General features: G+C 52.4%; 1 protein-coding gene across 1 annotated transcript in view; it reads left to right on the top strand.

The window, feature by feature from the left end:
* Nucleotides 1–1251: 1251 nt before the first annotated feature.
* Nucleotides 1252–23591, top strand: part of CPT1A (carnitine palmitoyltransferase 1A) — a 64418-nt gene continuing 42078 nt past the window's right edge. The window contains exons 1-3 of the mRNA XM_029206893.1: nt 1252–1390; nt 18194–18347; nt 20962–21101. Coding sequence (XP_029062726.1) covers nt 18207–18347; nt 20962–21101 — 281 coding nt within the window. The 5' untranslated portion in view covers nt 1252–1390; nt 18194–18206. The remainder of the gene's footprint in view (nt 1391–18193; nt 18348–20961; nt 21102–23591) is intronic.

Genomic DNA, 23591 nt, shown 5'->3' with positions numbered 1-23591 from the left:
CGCTCAAAGATGCACGTTGACGGCCCACACAGCTTCATTTGTGCCTGCTGCGGTGCAAAGGGGGTGCCTAAGTGTCCGTGGGGCGCGTTACATACTGTGAAAGCCTCGGTCATCTCTGTGCCTCGACAGGGGATCCCGTCCACGACATGAGCCAAGTGAAATCAAAGGAGTGTTACAAACTGCACTGATCCTATGACTTCATTCAAAACAGCCTGGAGAGTGTGCGCCAACAGTGCACTGGGGGCGGAGGGGGGTGCGGAACTAGACAGGACTTTCATTTTCTCTTTGAAACCCATCTGGAAAGACAGAGGCCAGCAGGGAGTTTTCGCCGCCCGGAGGAGCGGCGGACTTTTAGGAAAGCCCGGTCTTTGTTCATAGAACTGGTTATTTTATGGAGCACCTGCTGTATGCGGGACCACCCGCTGGGGCCTGGGAAGCATTTTCGTCAGAGATAGGGAAGGGGCTGCTCACGCCGCGGGAAGCGCGGACCTCCACCCCGCGAAGTAGCTCCAGGTGGCAGCTGCCCTCGGCCTGGACCTAGACCCTGAGATCGGCCAGTGCCAGCTCAGGGACCGGTGCAAGGCACATCAGTCACTCTGTCCCCACCTCCAGCCACTTCTTTCCTGGCACCTACTATGCTTTAGGCGCCTGAATAGTTTACTAAATCTTACCAAAGCCCAGCAAGGGAGCAATTTTTATCCCAGTTATATGAAGAGGGGGCTCAGAAAGGTCACTGGAATAGGCATTACCGTGTCGGTGTCGTGAGCCACGCTGCCTTAAGATCCTATCAGCTGTCACTCCTGGGATAAGGTCTAATCTGGAGTGTGGGCTCTGAAATCAGACCCGGGCCCAATGTCGAATCCATCTTCTTAGTGTGATTGTGGGCAGGTTAGTGATCCCTTCTCTGACCCGGGCTAGGATCAGCTATTTATAGGGGTGCCGTGAGGATTATACGGGGCAATGCCTATAAAGGGCGAGCTTGAGCTAGTCACTGTGCTAAGCGCTTTTACGGGCATGGCCCTAATGAGTTGGCCCATTTTTCAGATGAGGAAACTGAGGCTCGCAGGGCGAGAAATCTCGTCCTAGGCCTCAAGCTGGCAGAGGCGGAGGTGCCCTGCACCCCTGCGAGCCTCAGTTTCCTCGCCCGACCCGCTCCTCAGGGCGCCCCGCCCCTGCTGATGCCCCGCCCCGTTCGTCCAGGTCCCGCCCTTGGCCCGCCGAGCGCCGGGAGTCGCCGCACAGCCCCTCGCGCCTCAGCCAATCGGCCGCGGGCGGCGTCGGGTGCCTTCAACCTCGCCCGCTGTCCTCCCGCCCGGCGCTCGCTCGCTGCCTCGCTCACTCAGCCGCCGCTGCTGCTGTGGCTGTCGCCGCGTCTCTGTCCACCGACTCGGTAAGGCCGGGCTAAGGCCGCGCGCCGCCGGGGGGGGGGGGGTGTGCTGGCGGGAGCCGGGGGCTGGCTGCGGCGGGGCCCAGGGCCAGGGGCGGACGGGGACTGCAAGGGCCCGGGCCGAGGAGGGGAGCGGGGGGCCGCCGCCTGTGTCGGGGCGCCGAGGGACAGCGGTTCTTAGAGAGCTCGAAACCGGAGCGGGGCGGGACTCCCCATACCCCGCAGTGGATTGGGTCTAGGGGGTCCGCGTCAGTGTCGGTCCGCATGCGGGCAGGTCCGGTGTGGCTGCGGGAGGGATGCTCAACCCTTCGGACTTAGCAGGACGCCTCCGGGCTGGGGCCAGTAGGGCCACCGGCTGTCTTTCCCTTCCCATCTCACCGTCACTTCCCAGGAGTGGGTTGATTGGGTCTCGGGGTCTGCCCTAGGATCGGTCGGCCTTGCGAGCAGGTACTGTATGGGAGCTGGAGGGACGCTTGACTCTCCGGACTTGGCAGGATGCCCCCGGCCAGGGGACACCAGGACTGCCGGTTCCCTTTCCCCAGCATCCCACTCCCCTCGCCGAAGTGGATTGGGTCTGGGGATCCGCGGTAGGGCGGTGGAAAGGACGCGACGGCGGGATGGATGCTGAGCCCTCGGGATATGGCAGGGCGCCGCTGATCCTTCCTTTATCTCGCCCCATCCCCTCCCCCTCCGAGAGTGGATTGGGTCTGGGGGGCCGTCCCGGGGTCGCGGGCCGGCCCAAGCGGGAGCCAGAGGGACGCTAGGGACTCAGCAGGGCGCCGCAGACCCCCTCCAGGCTCCCGACCCCCTCCAGGCTCCCGCCCCCGCAGCGCAGCCGTGGGGACACGCCCTTGGCGCTGGGACTCCAGGCGGTGTCCGAGCGCCCTAGGTGGATGCGAATGGAGGCGCCAGGCCTGGGTCCCCTCTTGCGAGCATCCTCCATCCCCCCATGCGGCGCGCGGTCTAGGGCAGGTGGGCGAGGAGAGCCTGCCCAAGGTCGCGCCGGGCCGGGGAGCTTGCCTTGCAGGGGGTGGGAGGGTGTGGGCGCTTCACGTGACCAGGCCTGGGCGAACTTGGCCTGCGAGCCCGGACGGCACGGTCAGGGCGGTAGAGCAGCCCGGGCTCCGGGGCCCCTATTCCGGCAGCCCCTAACCCCAACTCCCTGGGCGAGCAGACAGTTCCTTTCGTTTTGGAAAGGCTGTGGATCAGTGTCTTTATAGTGTAAATCGGTGGTTGACTCACGTTAAAGCCGAACGGAACAAAGATGATCTTACTTTTTTAACTCCAAGAGTTAAAGATCTCGAGAAATCAGGTTGAATACAGAACTTAATATTCCCAACTCGGAGCTGCTTTCGGTTTCCTCTGTGCTCCACGTGATGTTAAAATATTGAAGGGCAGATTTTAGTAGGAAACTGCTAACTTTGTAAGTCACCAAATAAAATCAGTTTAACCTTTTGAAAAGTGTATTTTGTTACACCATTTTCTCACACAGGCTTCCGGTTTCTGGTCATTCCAGATATTCAAGCATGCTTATTTCATTCTAAACCACAAACCAAATGAATAAAAAATGGCCGAACACACTGGTCTTTTAATTAATTTATTTTTTTATGCCAGCAAGCAATCACCCCCCCTTTCCAAATTATTTAAGGTGACTCTTAGTGAGCGTGGCATAAATGAGAACATTAATGTTGATGATAATGCTTATCGTTGAGGCGAGGGAGTGTTTAGTTGTAAGCGATAGGAGCTGAATGCAAAATTCTCGTTGGAGTTTGGGGTGGTTCTGCCCCTGCGTGCCCGGGGGCTGCTTTTCGTATGTAAATGAACGGTTTCCTTCCAAAGATGTGCGGCTAGACCTGATCTTGCACATTGAACTCCATCTGAACAGCTGTTGGAATCAGAAAAAGAGCCATCTTAAAGGAGTGCACATATTTTGTATCAAGAGTGGCAGAAATTGGCGTCATGCACAGGCCGAAATAACCTTTCGAGTTTGTACTGAAAACAAGCGGCCTAACCCAGAGGTGAAAGGAAGAAAGCTGGCGTCGCTGCCGCCCGGCCTTGGCTCCAGCTCCAGCCCCCGTGGTCACCGAGCGGTCAAGCCTGGGTCTCCGGGGAGTCCTGGGGCGAGGGCCCGGGCTTACGCAACCCTAGCCCCGCGTGCCCATTCATGGAAGCACAGTTAATTGTTCCTTGGGCTGCGCGGTGAGCCCCTTCCGGAGGCGCTCTGGGCTCGCGGGGCGCGGGGCAGCGTTTCTGGTGTGGGTTGTCTTCGGGCACACCGAACTCTTAACTGTCCCCAAAGTTGACCATGCAGGGCTCGGCCTTCCCACCCAGAGGCGCTGCATTTCGCCCGCTGTCGCCGGAGTGGCAGCGCCGCCAACGCGCGCCAGCTCGCTCCGGAACGTGGCTCCCGACCGGCCCGGTGGAACAGGATCTGAACGCCCGGGGCGCGCCAGGCCGGGGGCGGGGCTCGCGGTAACCTTTCCCCTACTTTTCTCAGCCGTCACGTGACCGGGGGGAGGGGCGGGCCGCGCCGACCGCAGCTGCTGGCAGTGCCTGTGAGGACGCGTTCCAAGCGAGCAATTAAACTTGCAGCCTGGAGTCTAAAGGCGGTGGGAAGGTGGGAGGCGGAAACGCTTACCCGCTCCGGCCCGGGGCTGGTTCTGCACTTTGATCCAATGCATTTTTTCCTTTGTTGGAAAAAATGTTTAGTCACTCTGCATGGTTATTATTGGCAGACCTGACAGTTCAGTTACCGGTGGGCGCCTGCACTTTGAATACCGGAAAAATTGCTGCTTTTAAGAATAAAGTTGTTGTTCAAGCTGGTGTGTTTCAAGTGTGTTTCGGAGACTCTCCCTCTTACTTTAACGAGACGTCTACTTTCTTCGAATGGCTTGAGCCCCTCTCGAGCTTTTCCGGCGAGGACTTTTCTGTTTTAAAAATGAGTGCTACAGGCACACGGTGCAAAACGAAGGGGGTGCAGGTGGGAATTCAGCACAAAGCTGGCCTCCTCACCCGGTACCCCTCCCCAGAAGCTACCACCATTAAGTTTCCTTGACAACTGTAGAAATAGTCTAGGCTGTACAGGGCATTAAAAAAAAAATCTGTTACAGACATCTCACAGCTCCATCAACATCAAATCCTACTGCCAAAGAAACAAACCAATGCTTTATAAAATACAGAATTGGGAAGAATTAGGGAAGCAGAGGCCAAACTTTCATGGATATGTAAGTAAAATAGCCTTTTTGAGGGGGTTTCCTTTGCATTATATTTGTACACAATTATATTTATAATCTATGTAATTATATTTTGAAAGATGTTGCATAAAAATAGGCGATATATGAATAATACTACCAACCGTCAACAGTTCATCCTAACGACATGGTAAAAATATGGATAATCTAAAGGAAACTCTTAAAAATGTCTGTTACTTGACACAAGGAATATTTTCTGCTTGTTGATTTCTGATATTCTTCTGCCTTTTGTGAACTTCACCTTTTACCCCAAGCAAATATTAGGTGACCGAGAGCCTCAGTTCAGTGGAATGTCCTTTAGTTTTTTTGCATGTGAGCTGTTTTTATGTCCAGGAATGTTTAGGGAAGTTAATAATTGAAAGCAATTGTGCTGCCGAGTGAGGTGTGCCTCTCCAGGTGTACAGTAGGGTAGTGGCCACTATGGAGGGTTGGAAAATAGGGTAGCTACGCTCAGCTTACGAAGGCTTATCGGCTAATTGTTGGACACCGAGTTCTCTACGTAAAAAGGAAAGGAATCGTTCATACACTCCATGTGGTGGTTCACTCACCCATCCCAGGAATCTGAGGGTCATCCTAGATTCTGCTTCCTAAATGGCTCTTTTTTTTTTTTTAATATTTACTTATTTATTTGGCTGTGCTGGGTCTTAGTTGCGGCACGCGGGATCTAGTTCCCTGACAAGTTTGTATTAAAAGCTAGAGTCTGTCATAGAGTGAAGTCAGAAAGAGAAAAACAAGTACTGAATGCCAACACATATATGTGGAATCTAAAAAAAAAAAAAGAAATGGTTCTGATGAACCTAGGAGCAGACAGGAATAAAGACGCAGATGTAGAGAATGGACTTGAGGACACGGGGGTGGGAGGGTAAGCTGGGATGAAGTGAGAGAGTGGCATGGACATATATACACTACCAAATGTAAAATAGATAGCTAGTGGGAAGCAGCTGCATCGCACGGGGAGAGATCAGCTCAGCTAGGTGCTTTGTGACCACCTAGAGGGGTGGGCTAGGGAAGGTGGGAGGGAGATGCAAGAGGAAGGGGATATGGGGATATGTGTATACATATAGTTGATTCACTTTGTTATACAGCAGAAAGTAACAACATTGTAAAGCAATTATATTCCAATGAAGTTGTAAAAAAAGAAAAGCTAACACAAAATAACCTTTCAAGAAGTCGTCACATGCTGTAACTCGGACTTTGCTTTATATGAAATAATACTTCATTTATAAGATTATACAGGTATCACTGATTTTCCCAAGTGTCGGCCTCTCCGTGCCCTTAAAAAGATTTCATGCACGGAGTTCTGGTTTCTTTCTCCTTTTGCAAGCAGGCACTGTTGCGTGGAGTGAAGTACAGTAATCCTGCTGAAAGGTAAATGTCAAAGACGCTGGGCTGGGGTATCAAACGCAGTGGGAAGAGGAAGGATGGAAATCCACATTCTTGGAGGACTGCTGCTGGCCTGTGGCTGCAGTTGGGAAGGTACAGAGTATGTTCCTGCATTGGAGACCTAATGTGAGTTATGGGTAGCGTGCATACTTTATTTGACAGGAAACAGATCTTACGAATGGCGATGACATGTGCTCTAGCCGCCCCCCCCACCCAACGTCTAAGTGGCAGACCTGGAATTTGAACCCGGATCTGTGTTCTCCAAAACGTGTGCCCCCTTCCCGCTGACAGGCTGCTTCCCAGACCACGGTGCAGGCAGAGGGCCTGGGTGTTGGCACCTCCCCCAGCCCAGGGCCCACTGGATGTGACATTGAATGAGCTGTGTGTGTTTCTGGGTTTCCACTTCCTCATCTCTAAGGCGGTGCCTCTGACAGCTGTCATCCTGTCTCACAGGGGTTTTCTGAGGATCCAAAAGAGGCCAGGTGTGAGAGTAGCTTTGAGGGTGTGAAATGAATACAGCTTCCAGCAAACAATACCATGGCCGCAGGCAGGGCTTTTTTTTTTTTTTTTTTTGGCTGCATTGGGTCTTCATGGCTGCATGCGGGCTTTTCTCTAGTTGTAGTGAGTGGGGGGGGGGCTGCTCTTCGTTGCTGTGCGCTGGCTTCTCATTGCGGTGGCTTCTCTTGTTGCGGAGCACGGGCTCTAGGCGTGCAGGCTCAGTAGTTGTGGCACACAGGCTCAGTAGTTGTGGCTCGCGGGCTTAGTTGCTCTGCAGCATGTGGGAATCTTCCCGGACCAGGGCTCGAACCCGTGTCCCCTGCATTGGCAGGCGGATTCTTAACCACTGTGCCACCAGGGAAGCCCCGCAGTCGGGTTTTATGGATACGGCTGCCTTCTGCAGCCCCCAGATTGTAACGTGTGGTTTGACCAGTTCAACTGTACTTCTGGGTGCGAAGGAGAAGCACGTGTGTGGGAAATACGGGGCACCCCCCGCAAGGTTTTAGGGACGTTTGAGGGAACCACACCCTGGTGGAGAGGAGAGGTTCAGGGACTTCTCTTGGGTGGATGCATGCCTCTCCCAGCCGTTCTAGCTCAGGCCATTGTCCTGTTGGCCAGGCTGGAGGGGATCCTTCTGGATGGGCGTACAGAGAAAAACACCTGAAGAGGTAGTGCAGGTAATTGGGTTAGACAATTGTATTGGCAGGTTACGCCTGCCAAGACATTCTGTATTTTCTTTCTTGTTTTTTGGCCGCTCAGCACAGCATGCGGGATCTTAGTTCCCGATCACGGATTGAACCCGCGCCCCCTGCAGTGAAAGCGCGGAGTCTTAACCACTGGACCGCCAGGGAAGTCCTCAAGACATTCTGTGTTTTCTTTCTAAAAATGTGACCCTCGATGACCTTTCCCCAGTTCTTTTTCTTGGTGAAATCACATTTCTCTGTATTTAACTGATAAACCATTACTTGTTGATACGGCACCGTATTAAGTGTTACATTTGAATTTGCTTTATTTTTACAGTACCTCTGTAGGCAGAAGCTGTTGTTTTTCGAGAGCCATAGAAAAAGGGATAATGATTCAGGTTTCCCCTATACCCTGCCTTGACTCAGCATCTTTACCCTGTAAATGTGAACGGTTTATTATGATATACTTCACTGCGAGAAATGAACCGTGTGGCCAGTTTAATTAATGCGGCTATTCAGTGCTCTGTCATCAATTCAAGATGTAGCCATTCATAAATGAAAGTTCCTGCACCTTGCCTGTGCACGAAGCCCTCCCCCAAATTTAAAGTGAGCTCTGAGTCTCATGTTCTTGCTTCTAAGATGCCTGCCTCAGATTAGGGAAAGAATAATTTGTATTTGTTTGTGTACACACTTGCTGAACAAACACAAGAGCACAATTACAGAGGATCATGTCTCCAAGGAAATAAGGACTGGCCCGTGGTGTGCAGAGAGGTGGGGTGCCCACACTCTAGTGGAGAGGAGCCCTTTTAGTTTTTCTTCCCGTTACTGCTAATTTTTGCCTGCGTCTAACCTTTCACCCTCATTAACAGCAAAATGGCAGGAATACTAAATACTAAAGAGCAAAAAGGAACCTGAGAAGACACATGAACCCCTGGGCTGGTGAAGCCTTTCCAGAACTTTCCTGGTACTTTCCTTGATGTGCTTCAGGTGGCAGTGCTGAGGTAAACCTGGGTACCACCTTGGTGGTCACGTATGGCAGGAACATGGTTTCCCCAAGTTGGAGCCAGTCCTGGAGGGCAGAGCAGCTTTGGTAGCTGAACCCTCCCAGGCGCTGGTCACCGGACCATGGAAGAATATGTGGTAGATGGTAAGATAATTGCTCTGCCCCCCGCTAAAGATGCTGCTGCTGATTCTTTGCCTGCCCTGGCTTCTCACAGGAGGTTTTCCGGGGGTGGCAGCGCAAGTGTCATCCAACCTCACTCTGATGAGGGATACAGGCTGTGCTCCTGGAGACCCTGCCCGGCACTCGCGCTGCGCTAAGCTGTCGCTTCCTGTGGGTGACCTTTTCTCAGAGGATTTCCAGCTCAGCTGTTTGCCTCTAGATGAGGTGGATTTTAATAGAAGGCAGGGTCCGCTCTTGTGGGCCTGTGAACCGTGCAATTCTAGTGGGAATACTGGAAATACTGGAACATGGGAATAATTTTAGAGCTGGCACCCGCTGTATTTGTAGTTACTGTAGTTTTACTGCTGGTTGCAGTCACATCATTTTGGTTACGACAGAGTGACCTAATTTTATATCTGTGTTGTAACGTTAGGAATTTTAAGTAGAACTTTGTGTGGAGTACTTACCACCTAACTTGGTAGGTAAGAACATGAGTTTTGGAGCTGGACCTGGGTCTGATTCCCAGCTCTGCTGTTTGCTAGCTGTGACCTTGGGCAAGTTTCTTGACATCCAAGCCTCCGTCTTCTCAGTTGTAGATGGGAATAGCAGTAGTAACCAATTCCTAGAGTTCCAGTCAGAATTAAACGGGTTAATGCAGGTAAAATACGGATCACATTGGCTGGCATATGCCAAAGACTTTGGGAGAAAGAATATTTTGTATCTTCATTGTTAAAAGCACAAAAATTAATCTGTATGCCTTACCTATCTATCTACCTACTACCTACTTCTCTCCTTATCTGTTCATTTCATGACTGTTTTGAAAGGTTTCTGACAATACATAATTTATTATCTATTATATGCTGTAAAGACCGTTTTCTTGGAAACCTGCTGTCACATGGCCAGTTTTTATTGTTTGTTTTATATTATAGAGGTGATTTTCACACCTCAATTTTCCCCGGGCCTGTTTTGAAGTCTGGCCCTGCACTTTCCATTGGGTGACCTTTCACCTCCTTTCCTGCTGCCTGTTGCGGAACCTGGGGGGGCGGTGGAGGAGGACGGCTCTGAAGGAGGCCAGATGCCCTTGAGGGAAACAGGATGACTTTTAAAAAATTAATCTATTTATTTATTTATTGATTGTTGGCTGCATTGGGTCGCTGCGTGTGGGCTTTCTCTAGTTGCGGCGAGCGGGGTCTGCTCTTCGTTGAAGTACGCGGGCTTCTCATTGCGGTGGCTTCTCGTGGCGCGGAGCACGGGCTCTTGGCGCGTGGGCTTCAGTAGTTGTGGTACGCGGGCTCAGTAGTTGTGGCGCACGCGCTTAGTTGGTCCGCGGCATGTGGGATCTTCCCGGACCAGGGCTCGAACCCGTGTCCCCTGCATTGGTAGGTGGATTCTTCACCACTGCGCCACTAGGGAAGTCCTTATGGATGACTTCTTGATTACATGACCAGTGTTACGATTTGCAGGCCACCGACCTCTGAGGTTAAAGGCTTTTGTTAAAAGGAATTGGTTGTGGAGAAAGACGGCAAAGTGAACATATTTGACAAACAAAGTACAGACCAATTTATTGGCCGGGGAGTTAGAGGGTGGCATTGGGCTGTTAAAATGAAGGTAGTCTTACCAAAATTGAATGAGATGTTTCAGCATTTCCCCCCCAAATTGTTCACTTCACATTCACTGTTGGAGAACTGTCTGTGGGCTCATGGTTTGTTCAGAGAATTCAACAAGGATTCGTGTCCTGGGGAGCTTTACAGCTTATGTTGGGAGATTAAACGAATAACTGACAGGTGAAAGTCATTCGCCAGCAAGTGCAGCTGAAATGGCTAAATGTAACTGGTAGAATTCCTGTGCTTCCAGAATGTGCATTCCGAGGCAGGCACCTGGGCGAGGGGAGCTGTAAGCTAGGTGTGAAGCAGGAAAAGGGAAATCGAGAAAGGTCAGAGGCATCCGGGCTCTGAGTCGGAGTTCACAGGCCACAGGGCATGACCAGTGGGCCTGGCCAAAGAGGAGGTGACCAGGAGACTGAGCTTGGGAGGGCCTCGGGAATAGCGGCGTAATTCAAGACCAGAAGTGTGCATTTTAAAAGCTGCAGTAAATACGTCGCCATTCTCAACCCCAGTGTCTTATTCTGGATCTCGGCGGTTTTCCTGGAGCAGATTAGCATAAGGTGCTGAAGTGCTCTGGCACGGACCTTGGTGACTGACTCCCTCCGTTAGTGGCCCTCCTGGTTTCTAAGGCGGCACCATCGCATGGTTCCCACCACGTTCAGCTGGGCGGGGGGTGGGGGGGAGGGCGGGCAGCAGCGCCCAGGTGTGTCCCGGGCCGGCAGGTTTGTGCACAATCACCGTCAGGTGGGGCTCCAGGTGGGCGCTCTCCACCTGATGCGGCCAGAAGTGATTTCTGTCCTCCCAGGGGAAATAAATGCGTCCGTAGCCCCACGGCCGACACACACACAGAGAGGGCTTTGTTTTCAGCATGTTGGATCAATTTCTGGATGTCTCCTCGCAGCTGGGGGGTTGCTGCCACCAGCGGCCACCTCCAGTTTACCCCCGAGCTGGTCTGGCGGAGCACTGCAGGAGGTGTCCTCACACCAAGAACAGTCCCCAAGGGGCCTTCTCCCACCACCTAGCCAGACCTTCAGCAGGGAGGAGCAGCCAGCCTGCACTTCCAGAAGGTTCTTCCACTGTCCCCCTGTTCCCTCCAGTTCAGAATTCTTGTCCGAGGGCCTCTGGTAGCTGCCCAGTGATGATTTGCGAGAACAACCGAGTGCAGAAGTGGAGACAGTTGGTGTGTTTTCTTCTCCAGCCTCCCGAGAATCCGGGGCACAGGTGCACATCCTGTGGGTGGGTCCCTGAGGAAGCCACGGCTCTCCACCCAGGTGGAGTGGTAGTGGGGGAGAGGGGCAGCATACCTTCCCAGAACAGCAGGTTCTGGTGCTGGCCAGCATGGGGTGAGGGATGGAGTGAGGACTGCCCTAGCCCGTCCGTGACCCGGCATGGCAGGCGGTTGGAGATGTTTCAAGGAGAGAGTTGGCCGGGAGGATACGGGAAAGATGCAAGGTGGGTTTTCAGTTGACTTGGTTTTGGCATCAGTGTAGGTGAGTTTGGAGAGAGACTAATGTGCACAGATACAAGGCAAAGCCCTGGGCAGGGCCCTGTGGGTGGTTGAATCCCGGGTGCAGAGGGGCTGGAAGAGGACCCTCAGCAGATGCACTGGTAAAACAGTCTATGCACCTGGTGACCTTACCTGGAAGGGAGAGGAAGCTGGAGAGGGGGCTGGCGCATGGACACTCAGGGTTTAGCTGCACACCATGTGTGGGCATGGCAGAGCCCGCGCCAGCCCAGGGAAGCCGGGAAGGGGGTGCCGCCCGCTCGCCTGGCCCTTGGGGCCCTGCCGTACCCTTTTTTAAAAAAAATTTTTTGGCTGTGCCGCGCAGCATGCAGGATCTTAGTTCCCCGACTAGGGATGGAACCCGCGCCCCCTGCAGTGGAAGCGCGGAGTCTTAACCACTGGACGGCCAGGGAAGTCCCCTAGCGCGCCCTTTGCCTTCACCCTGGAAGGTGGAAGGGATGCAGAGAAGAGGCTGCCCAGGGTAAGTGGCCCGGATCCAGACACGGGCCCCAGCCTGCCAGCTGGCCCCAGGGCCCTTCCTCTCCTGGTGTGTTGAGGTTCCCAGCGGTGCTGACAGTGACAGGACAGCCGTGCCAGCCTGGGCTGGTGCGCCTCGGGGCTCCAGGGATGCAGGCCAGGAGAGGAGAGTTGGGGACAAGGCAGTCTCCGGTCCACATGGCGAAGTATTAGTATCTGTTCCTTCCGGGAGGGGATATGTAGGTGTGATTCCTTGCTCTCGTGCGTTGGCAGTATCTCCTGCTGTAAGACAGAAAACATCCTGCTGTGTTAATACAGTAAAGTTCACTGGGGCTCTTTTGCGGTCCTCATAATTCCTGATTTTCCACGAGTTTATTACTGGCGTGCCTCCTTGCACCTGGAGCAGGTCTGGCCTCTCCCGGCATGGCAGGCAGTTGGAGGTGTTTCAAGGAGAGATTTGCCAGCAGTGGGGAGGCCATTCGTCAGCAGTGGCCCTTCAGCTCCAGGCATTTTTGCCAGCTCTGCGGGGCTGCTGACCTGATTGACTGCAGGGAAGTATCCGGAGGAGCGGCTTGGCTCTCTGTTGGCAAGGTTCGCACCATTCTCACGGTGGTTTTCAGACTCTGGTCGGGAGCCCTCCACCCCTCAGGGCCAAAGGGAGGAAGAAGAGGGTTGAAAGGCTTTATCCACGAACCTTTCCTGTGTGTTTACATTTGAAGAAAAAGGTCCCCATTTTTAGAGATGCTGGGCGAGCGACCCAGGGGAGATGATGCTTCATTTCCAGCGGCCACGGTCAGCCTTTGGGAAATGATGGTAGCTGTGTCTTCATCAATTACTCCAGCTGCTGCTTCGGGGCGACTCCAAGGTGGGAGAGGCAGGGCAGTGTGTTCAGGCTGCACCCACACCCACCTGGCTTGGGTGGAAGGTGGGAGCTGGGGGTATGACCTGCGAGGGTGCCCCAGGGCAGGGGGCGCAGTGACCCCACAGGCAGCCTCGCCCTTCCTTGCTTGTTGTTTCTGCAGGTGTGTTGGGTGGGTGAGCAGCCATTGAAAGTTGGTCTCTGGGTGGAGATTTAGCACCAGCTGCAGTGGATACGTGTTTTATTTCCTTAAACACATTTTAAGCAATTATTAGAGCAGATGACAAACATACAGAAGAGACACAGGCGAGAATTCCCTGGCGGTCCAGTGGTTAGGACTCTGTGCTTCCACTACGGGGGCACGGGTTCGATCCCTGGTCAGGGAACTAAGATATCCCGCAAGCCATGTGGCATGGCCCCCCCGCCAAAAAAAAAAAAAAAAAAAAAAGCACAGGCATAAGGATTCTCACTTGGTCACAGCCCAGCTTCACCAGTTCTCACATATGGCAGTTCCTACCCCTGTCCATCCTTCCCCCACCTCCAGTGGTTTTGAAGCAAATCCCAACATGATAAAAGATAAAAGTGCATTGGTAAATATTTCAGTATGTATCGCCAAAAGATAGCAGCTCTTACCATTCAATTAAAAAATAGTTTTCTAACTTTGATTGTAAAATGTGTGCATGTTATATTTGAAACAGTTGTTTTCAGGCACCTGCAAAAAGTCTCATCCTGATGAATGATAACGTACAATACACCATATATTTATATTTCCATGTGTATTGGTGAAGCAATGCATAGAATTTAATTTGAATCAGAAAGTTGGTGATTTGACATTAAAAAAAGACAGCAGCTCTTTTAGAAAATAACCACCATATCACGTGACACCTAAAAGCATTTAATAGTAATTCTTAAGGTTATGAAGTAACAGTTGTTTAAAGGGGTCCTTAGTGTGAATGCAGAACTAGGGCCAAATCGGGGGAAAGGAGTAGTAATGCACCCACCTGAATTACATGTCTGAGGAGAGAAGGTTTAGATGCATGAGTGTTAAATAGATAACACTCCTGTTTCATGAGACAGCGGTGTTTTTGTGACAGCTTTATTGGGAGATCATTCACATCCCATACCATCCACCCACCTCAAGTGTACACGTCAGTGATTTTAGTATATTCACACGTATGTGCAGCTGGGACCCCCATCAATTCTGGGACATTTCATCACCCCCCAAAGAAACCCTCCTCTCCTTAACCCCCACCTCCCCCCGGCCCTAGGCAACTTTCTGTCTCTGTGGATGTGCCTGTTCTGGACATTTCCCATAGGTGGAATCGTACAATACGTGGCCATCTGTGTCTGGCTGCCTTCACTCAGCATCATGTTTTCAAGGTTCACCCGTGCGGTGGTGTGTGTCAGCGCGTCATCCCTTCGTACTGCCTGTAAATAGCATCCTGTTGTATGGATAGGGCATATTTTGTTTACCCCCGTTCATCAGTGGGAGGGTGTTTGGGCTGCTTCCACTTTTTGGTTATTATGAATAATGCCGCCGTGAACATCATGTACAGGTTTGTGTGCAGACACACGTTTTCATGAGCATGAGCCTAGGAGTGGAATTGCTGGGTCGTGTGGTAACTCCACATTTGACCGTTTGAGGAGCTGCCAGACTTTTCCAAAGGGGCTGTGCCATCTGACATCCCGGCCAGACGTGCACGAGGGTTCCGATTTCTCCACATCCTCTCCAGCGCCTGTTATCACCCATCCTTTTGATTATGGCGGTCCTGGTGGGTGTGAAGTGGTATTATACTGCAGCTAAAGCTCTGCATTGTCCTGGTGGCTGCAGGGGGCAGTATTACAAGGCTGAATGTTTGCAAGTGCGAGGCTGTGGATGCCAAAATCGAGGGTGGAATTTTCACTTGATAGATTTGCAGAGGGAGCTTCTCAAGCCCTTGTCATCCGGTTCACTAACTCCTGCTTCTGGCTCAAATCGGGGGAGGCCGGCTCACGATCGTCATCCTGGCTCCTGCAAAACTAGAAAAACAAATTGTCCACCTAGAGGGCACTTAAGACTCTTCTATTTGGTTTTTAGTCTGAACCAATCAAAACAAGCAAATCACTAGTTAAATTCCGAGTTTTTTCATTTTTTTAAAAAATAATTTTTAGGGACTTCCCTGGCAGTCCAGTGCTTAAGACTCCATGCTTGCACTGTAGGGGGCACGGGTTTGATCCTTGGTGGGGGAACTAAGATCCCACATGCCACATTGTGTGACCAAAAAAAAAAAAAAAAAAATAATACAATGATTTTTTTTGGAGTACAGTTGATTTACAATGTTGTGTTAGTTTCTGCTGTACAGCAAAGTGAATCAGTTATACATATACATATATCCACTCTTTTAGATTCTTTTCCCACGTAGGTCATTACAGAGTATTGAGTAGAGTTCCCTGTGCTATACAGTATAGGCCCTTATTAATTATCTATTTTTCAAAGAGTTCTGATAAAGGCCTCCAGAAACGGAGGCTGTAAATATCCTTGTCTGTGTGCCCCTGCCCAGCAGAGGTTAGCTCCCCGAGCAAACACCGGACACATACCTTTGGAGAGAATTGGCTACAGACACTACATTTAGTCTACTGCCATTAATAATCCCTTCCTGTTCTGCAGAAAGCCCTTGAAAGATTTTAAAAATCATTGAGGGACTTCCCTGGTAGCACAGTGGTTAAGAATCTGCCTGCCAATGCAGGGGACATGGGTTCGAGCCCTGGTCCGGGAAGACCCCACATGCCGCGGAGCAACTAAGCCCATGTGCCACAACTACTGAGCCTGCGAGCCACAACTACTGAAGCCCGCGCGCCTAGAGCCCGTGCTCCGCAACAAGAGAAGCCACCGCATTGAGAAGCCCGTGCACCGCAATGAAGAGTAGCCCCCGCTCGCCGCAACTAGAGAAAACCCGCGCACAGCAATGAAGACCCAATGCAGCCAAAAATAAAAATTAATTAATTAATTAAAAAAAATCATTGACAGGGTAGCCAGTCGTCACATAATTTTATTTGCTGTGATGCATGCTGTGCAGAATTCTTATCTTTGTAAGACCTGCTTCGTGTTCACCCCAAGGCTTTGATGGGGGGAGGGGTTGAGTTAACCTTCAGGTTCTGGAAACATCTTAAGAGCCACTTGGGTAGCTTTCGAGAAGTTGATTCCGGCTGTTGGTTGAAAATGTCTTCAGCGTTTTCAGTTTACCTGTAGCGAGCTTTTGCTTAGAGTCATGCTGCTTTCAAATGGGATCTGTCTTCATAGTTAGCCAGGCTCTGGACGTTTGCTCTGTGCCAGGTAAACAATGTGTAATTTTTTTTATTCTTCTTTTTGCCCATGCCGCACGGCCCGCAGGATCTTAGTTCCCTGACCAGGGATCGAACCCAGGCCCTCAGCAGTGAAAGCACAGAGTCCTAACCACTGGACCGCCAGGGAAGTCCCAAATAACGTGTAACTATTCTTGAATGCTGGACAGATGGCACCAGGCCAAGGTTCCGTGAGTGGGATGCAAGTTTCGCCGACTTGCTTTTTTTCTTTCAAGGTCATCCGAGCAGCGCTCTCGGGTGCCCATCCCAGCCACTCCCTCTGCCCCAGCATCTCAACGTGGGTGCCCCAGTCCATCCCGGGGTGAACGCTCCACTCCCAGCCCACCCGGCGCTGTGGCCCTTCTGTGTGTGGAGGCTCCGTGGAGCCCACACGGTTCAGACCGCAGCCCCAGGGCACCTCCGAAACCTGTCTGGAGCGGGTCACCCTCCCCGTCCCCAGTGTGCCCACTCTGGGCCACGCTCCCCTGGAAGACCACCCCAGCTTCGTACTGGTCTCGCTTCCTCACCCCACCTGCCCCTGGCTCCAAACAGCAGCCCGAGTGGTCTTCTTTAGAACAGACACAGACACAGGAACTGACGCCCCTGACTCACAGCCCTGGGATACTTTTCCATTGCCCTTAGCGTGAAACCCGACTGCCTCTGGGGCTTCCCTTTCTGAATTTAGCGCCCACCTCGAGCCCAGCCACCCTGCACCTCCAGCCCTTTCCCAGGTCTGCCTTCAGGCCTGAAAGTCTTGCCCACTGGCCGATCCTTCTCCTGGGCTTCCATGTCACCTGGGAGGTCCCCTCTGTCACTCCCTCTTCTTTCCGCCCCCTGTCTGAGCTGCAGGAGGGCAGGGGGACCTCCATCCTCCCTACGGCTGGCACATAGGAGGCAGTCAGCACACGCTTGTTGAACAAACCAGTGAGTGAAAGTTGAGATCATTTGTCCTGATTTGCTGAAGACTGAGCTAGTTTGACTTTTGTAACTGGGTGTCTCTGAAACCGCCTTACCCTTGATTTTGACGGGTCCGACGTCTGCCCCCAGTGGGCTTATTACACGGGTAAAAAAAGGAGACATAGCATGCGATGGGGATACACGCACTCACAATTTTGGTTTTTTATTCTGGTTTGTTCTGGATTTTTGGCTCCTCTTAATCCACGTGTGCTTGGTGGCACACGGTTTAGGAGGAGGTGGTGCCATCGCCCGCCTTCAGAAGGTTGGCAGAGGGGCTGGTGCTGGGGAGGCCAAGAGGGAAGAGGTGAGGCGGGATCCCGCCAAGGAAGCAGGTGAAGGGAGACCAGATATACCCAGCAGGGGAAATGCAATGCACTTGCCTCTGCCAGGCAGGGAAGCCCGCAGGGAGGGCCAAGCCTGCAGCGGGGGAGGGAACGTGATACTGGCTGTTGACGGCAGTTGGATTTCTGCAGCCTCTGAGGAGGAAGGCCCAGCCTGTCTTGTCCACACCCCACCTCCCCCTGAGGGTTCTGTGCATCTGGTTTTCATGGAGTCCTTTGTGGAGCCTGAAGGGGTTTCTCGGGCAGCAGCCCCATGCGCACCAGAGGCCAAGGTGTTTGGCGTTGGTCCTGTTTTCCCCACCGTTGATCCCTGAAGATAAGGGATCAGGGGCCATTGTGGTCGCATTTGTGGACTTTTCTGTGCCAGCCTCTAGGCTGGCTGGTGGGTGGGAATGGGATTTGCCTCCCATTTGCGGGGCAAGTTGCTAAACCTCCCCGGGCTTCCTGGGTCAGCTGGGTGTAGACTGGGTGGCAGAGATGGGTGGATGGCAAGTAGTGGAGGAAGGAACGAGGGGTTCCCGCTCCTGGACTCTGCTGACCACCCAGCGCCTCTAAGCAGAGGCCGCAATTGTCTGTATCTAGCTGGACCAGCAGGGGAGGGGTGATGGCTAATCACAGAATCGGGTGTGTTAATGAAAAACTTCTAATCTATCAAATGGGAGGAAACAATCAGATTCAGAATGGATTACGCTTCTCTACAAGTTAGAGGTTTTCTAATGTCCGGTCAGTGCCCCCTCTGTGTTACGTTCTCCCCTTGTCTTTCCAGGAGCTCGATAACCATGGCGGAGGCTCACCAAGCCGTGGCCTTTCAGTTCACGGTCACTCCCGACGGAATCGACCTCCGGCTGAGCCACGAGGCCCTCAGGCAGATCTATCTGTCTGGACTTCATTCCTGGAAGAAGAAGTTCATCAGATTCAAGGTTTTCAGACACCTGCTTCAATCTGTACAGTATTCCCTTTATTGAAGTTTCAGCGTGTCAGAGTGGTAGTTGACACATCATGTATGTTTCCGTGGTCCTTAAGGCTTGTGAAACACTTTCCCATGGATTGCCTCGCTGAATTCTTGGAGAAATTCTGTAAGGCAGGTAGGGTGAATCGGGGCCCTGTAGGGCAGGTGAGGAAATCGGAGAGGGTAAGTGACCTGCTCGGAAGAAGCAGAATAAAGGCTAGACTCCACGTCTGGGCTCCGGAAGAAGCAGAATAAAGGCTAGACTCCACGTCTGGGCTCCGAGTCCAGAACCCCCTCTACACCTTGTAGGAAAAGGATTGTTTTTCAGCTGTGTGAAACCGCAGCGAGTTTAACAGGAGTCTCGCCAATAAAATAGTCCAGCGTTGAAAAAGATGCACGTAAGTGCAAATACAGTTAACCACTCATGTTCTCAATTCTGTTTACCTGCAAGAGTGGACATTTATTCACTGTTTTTAAGCACGTGTCTTGTTTTTAATTCACTTATTTAAAAAATTACAAAAGTCATGAACATGCATGTACCCTTCGCTTAAAACTTCCCCAATTGTGCTGTTTAGGGAAACACTGCTGGGGAAGATCCCCGGGGTGCCCCTTACCTGCTGCCTGTAGGAATAAATCCTTCCTTCTCCCGAAAAAGAGAAAATAAGAACCACAGAAGGACAAATGCATGTTTAAAAAAATTCAAACAAGACGGAAGTGCACCAGAAGTGTCTGCCCCACTGTTCCCCAGTTTGTGTGTTTGTTGTCCAGTTTTCCCTTCAGAGGGCAGCTCCAAGGCAGGCTGTTGAAAAGGGACTTCCCTGGTGGTGCAGTGGGTAAGATTCCACGCTCCCAACGCAGGGGCCCTGGGTTCGATCCCTGGTCTGGGAACTAGGTCCCACATGCATACCGCAACTGAGTTCACATGCCACAACTAAGGAGCCTGCCTGCCGCAACTAAGGAGCCTGCGAGCTGCAACTGAGACCCAGTGCAACCAAATAAATAAATAAATAAATATTAAAAAAAAAAGGCCCAGGAGCTAGGGTGGATGGGAACAGTGACCAGGCAGGCAGTGGGCCGGCCCCTGGGACCTGGCCAGGCTGGACAGGTGTTCCCGGGCTCTGACAGAGGGGTCTGGGGCTCAGGTACATGTTCCCGTCACGCTGGTCCCTTGTGGGCGCCAGCAGCATGACCCACCCGAAGTGGAGGAGGGCGCCACCTACAGGGGAAAGTGCCCTTTGCGCTCCTGACCTTGCTGGGACGCCTCCTTTTACCTACAAATGGAGGAAAGTAGAAGCTTGGGTGCCCAGGTGTGGCCGTTGTCTTAACCCAGTGTAGACGTTGTTCCTGGACTTTAAAAACCTTGTGGCACTGCCGAGGGGGCAAAACTAGCGTACGAAAACAGACAGTGCACAGCAAGGGTGCATCCTAACCACGTGGTTCCTTAGGGGACCATCTGATGCTCAGAGGAAGCAGGGGGAAGGCTTGCATAGCTGCTGCCGGTCGGGGGGATGTGGTGAGCAGAGACCTTTAATCTAGAAACGTCCTCCCTCCATTTTAATTTAACGTATGTACCTGTTTATTTTACAAGAACGGTTCAGAGGACACCAGAAGGCCCCCCTGCAGCCAACCACTTTGTTTAAAATCTTTTGTGATTCTCCATAATGAGAATAACATGTAGGGATGTGTAAGTCTCTTCTGAGAGAATTCAGATAAAGCTTTGAGAGTTTTTTAATCTATTATCTTAACTATTATCATGGCTTCAGTAAGATTTTTTTTAAATTTTTTATTTATTTTTAAATTTTTAAAATATTTTGCCTGCGCTGCGTGGCATGCGAGATCTTAGTTGCCCGACTAGGGATCAAACCTGGGCCCCCTGCATTGGAAGTGCAGAGTCTTAACCGCTGGACTGCCAGGGAAGTCCCAAGATTTTTTAATTGGAAGTTTTGAAACATACGCGAAAGTAAAGAGGGTAATAAAGCTGCACTGCTCGTTTCCATAGCTGTCAACATTTTGCCAATTTTGGGTCATATGTCTTCCTTCCCCCTCCACTGCTCCTTTTGTTTTTTGAAGGCAGGTTGGGGGAGCTTTGGCTGAAGCATCTTACGGCAAATTCTTGACATGAAGTGAGGTTTCCTGGAAATACCTCGGGTTGAATGGTGTCTGATTCAGGAGCAGCAGGAGGGGTGGTTTTGGAGTTGGGGGGGCGGCTCTCCAGGCATCCTGGGTGTAGCATGTTGGGGAGAGGACATCGTGGTTGGCAAGGTGGCCAGTGTCCTGAGTCAGTCTGGGTGAAGCTCGGGAATCTGTATGTTAAACTAGTGCTTCGGGTGAGTCTAATGTCCTGGGGTCACTCTCTGGGGGAACTGTTTTAGGAAGGGTTTTGGCTCAGAAGTAGAGGAAGGGAAGGAGCTGGACAGAAGTTGGAGTAGCTGGGGGCTGGAGGCTCTGGGGAACGTTTCCAGTAGTGATAGTGTGGCCGCTTAGCTGCCCCTGTGTGCAGAACCCCCACCCCTCCACTGCCTGCCAGCTCACGGGCCCCCACCACCAGGAGGGACGTTGCTCATGCCGTGCGTGTCTGTGTTTAGAATGGCATCATCACCGGCGTATACCCGGCGAGTCCCTCCAGCTGGCTCATCGTGGTTGTGGGCGTGGTATCAACAATGTACACCAAGATCGACCCCTCTTTGGGAGTAATTGCAAAAATCAATCGGACCCTTGACAGGACGTAAGTAACCCTTTCAAATCGCCAACCGTCTAAGGAGTTACTGACTTCTTTGTTGCTGACGTTTTCATGTCTTCTCACACGTCATGGCTGTTGTGGATTCAATTTGAGGCTTTTGCTGTGGTTGTCATGTCGGCTTTCTCCCCATTTCCTGGACTGGTATGAAGGTCCCCTCGGGAGTTTGGGGACCCTTGTGGCCCTTTCTCTGGAGACGAGGGACAAGAAGGGCAGCCTTGGTCCTGGGGTACCCGCCAGGACATGTCAGGGCCCGAGGTGGGGGCCAGCAGTGGCAGTCAAGTTAGCCTGGCCAGGGGGACCCTCAAAACGAATTTCTGCCCCAGGAGCCGGTTATGGACAAGGTCTCTTCCCTGCACTGGGGTCCGTCCTGGAGTTCTGGGACCCCGGGAACTGACTGCTGTCGGGGGCTCTGGGGAGACCTCAGCCCCTCAGCTCCCTGTCTGATTGGCTTAGAACACCAGGGGGACCCCAACACTCTCTCCTGGTTGCTGTAGATTTTTCTAGAAGCTTTTTTAATACCATGATATTCGGCCAGGCGGGGCCTTGGGTTGATATTTTTCTTGCAAGCTACGTGGTGCCTGGGGTCTCATGCCAGAATGTTGGCCGTGCCCTCGAGGGCATTTCTGGAGCCCCTCTTTCTTCCCTCCGTTCCTGGGGGTGGCCCTGGCTCCCGTGTAGCCTCTCCTGCCGTTTGGCCCCTGCGCTGCAGTGACCTCTCTCCCTGGGGTCTCCGACATGAAAAAGTGAGGACATGTTCAGAGGTGCGGATTCCTGCCCAGAGTCACAAAGAGGGGAAGTGGGGAGCTGGAATCCAGACCCAGCTCCGCGTGGTCGGACACCTGTGCTTCCTTCAACGTGCCCTGAGCCTCCCCTCGGAGAACCTTCTTGCCAGGCAAACGCAAAAAACCAGCACCTCTGGGGGCTTCCCTGGTGGCGCAGTGGTTGAGAGTCCACCTGCCGATGCAGGGGACACGGGTTTGTGCCCCGGTCCGGGAAGATCCCACACGCCGCGGAGCGGCTGGGCCCGTGAGCCATGGCCGCTGAGCCTGCGTGACAGGCTCTGCAATGGGAGAGGCCACAACAGTGAGAGGCCTGTGTACCGCAAAAAAAAAACAAACCAAAAAAACAGCACCTCTGCCTTACTGGTGTTTGAGTGGCCAAATGATGGGACATACACAGGGCTGTTTCCATTACCCCATTTGTGATGGCGGCCGTGGCTCTGGAAGGCACACTTACAATGTTTGTTTTGGCTGTGCCAAGCAGCTTGTGGCGGGATCCTAGTTCCCCGACCAGGGATTGAACTCGCGCCCTCGGCAGTGAAAGCGCCAAGTCCTAACCGCTGGGCCGCCCGGGAAGTCCCGTGGAAGACATATTTTTATCTTCTGGTTGGAAAGTACTCGTGCCTCCAGCTCGGCTGTGGCTGTCCCCCGCCAAGCCTTTGATCCTATCCCTGTGTTGCTTGTTAACACCGGAGGACATCGTACGTCTGTCACTAGAGAAATAATAGTCCCCAAGCCCTCGTCCCATGCTTGGGCTTTGCTTTTTGCGCCACGGGTTTTGGGAGGCAGGTGGGGTCTCTGAGGGATGGGGTGCATCCCAGGTGTGTCTACGGGGTCCCTGGGCCGTAGCTACAGGGTCGGGGCTGGGCCTGAGCTAAACAGATGAACTTTGGGCCTTTTACTAAATCAGTTGGTTGTTTGGATTTGAATATCGTTCTTTCAGAAAAGAACAGGAAAGTCACGTGGCCAAATGTGACATAAAGGAAAGCTCCCAGCTCAGGACTGAATTTGATTCCGATCACTCTAAAGAAATGATTAAGTGGTTTTAAGTTGAAGGTCTGAATCTTCTTACGTTGCTTTGAGCGGGTGCCCCTCACTCCTGAAAGCTGCTCCATATTCATGGTGTCCAGGGATACACGAGAGTCACCGAGAGTCCAGCTGAGTCCCTCGGAGCCTCTGGCCACCTCGGGATCGCTGGCTCCTGCCTTTATAAGCGTCCGCAGGGCCCAGGATACAAAGCCCTGTCATTGCAGTGGAAGCACGCCTGTGCTGGACGCCTGCCCGACTCCTTGCTCTGTCTGGGGGCCGGGAAGCCAGGCAGGGACCCTGTCACTCTCACCTCCCTGCCCCAGCCTCTCTCTTCCCCTCCTTTATTTCCGGGGAGCCGCAGGCCTGCGCCCCCTGCAGACAGTTCACCTCCTATTTCCTGCCTACTTGGGTTTAACACAGTTTTTAAATTTACTTTCGAGTGGGGGCCGTCTCTTTGCACTGGATTATATTTAGAAGTGTTGCCTATTTAAAGCCCTTTCTAATCTGGGTCTTTATAAGATTTGTTTCTTTGTCCCTCTAAACCAATTGCGGTAAACTGGGCCATCCCTGGCCCAAATTTAGAAAGACCAGGTGAAGGGGCCATCGTCTTCCAGGTTCAAGGGCTGTTCTGCAAAGTCTTCCTGGAGAGGGCTCCCAACGTCCTGAG

The sequence above is a fragment of the Monodon monoceros genome, unplaced genomic scaffold (assembly GCF_005190385.1).
Source record: "Monodon monoceros isolate NGI ecotype Baffin Bay Population unplaced genomic scaffold, NGI_Narwhal_1 Super_Scaffold_7, whole genome shotgun sequence".
Lineage (NCBI taxonomy): Eukaryota > Metazoa > Chordata > Mammalia > Artiodactyla > Monodontidae > Monodon > Monodon monoceros.
The sequence above is the reverse complement of the archived record's forward strand: the minus strand, read 5'-3'. Positions and strand labels throughout refer to the sequence as shown.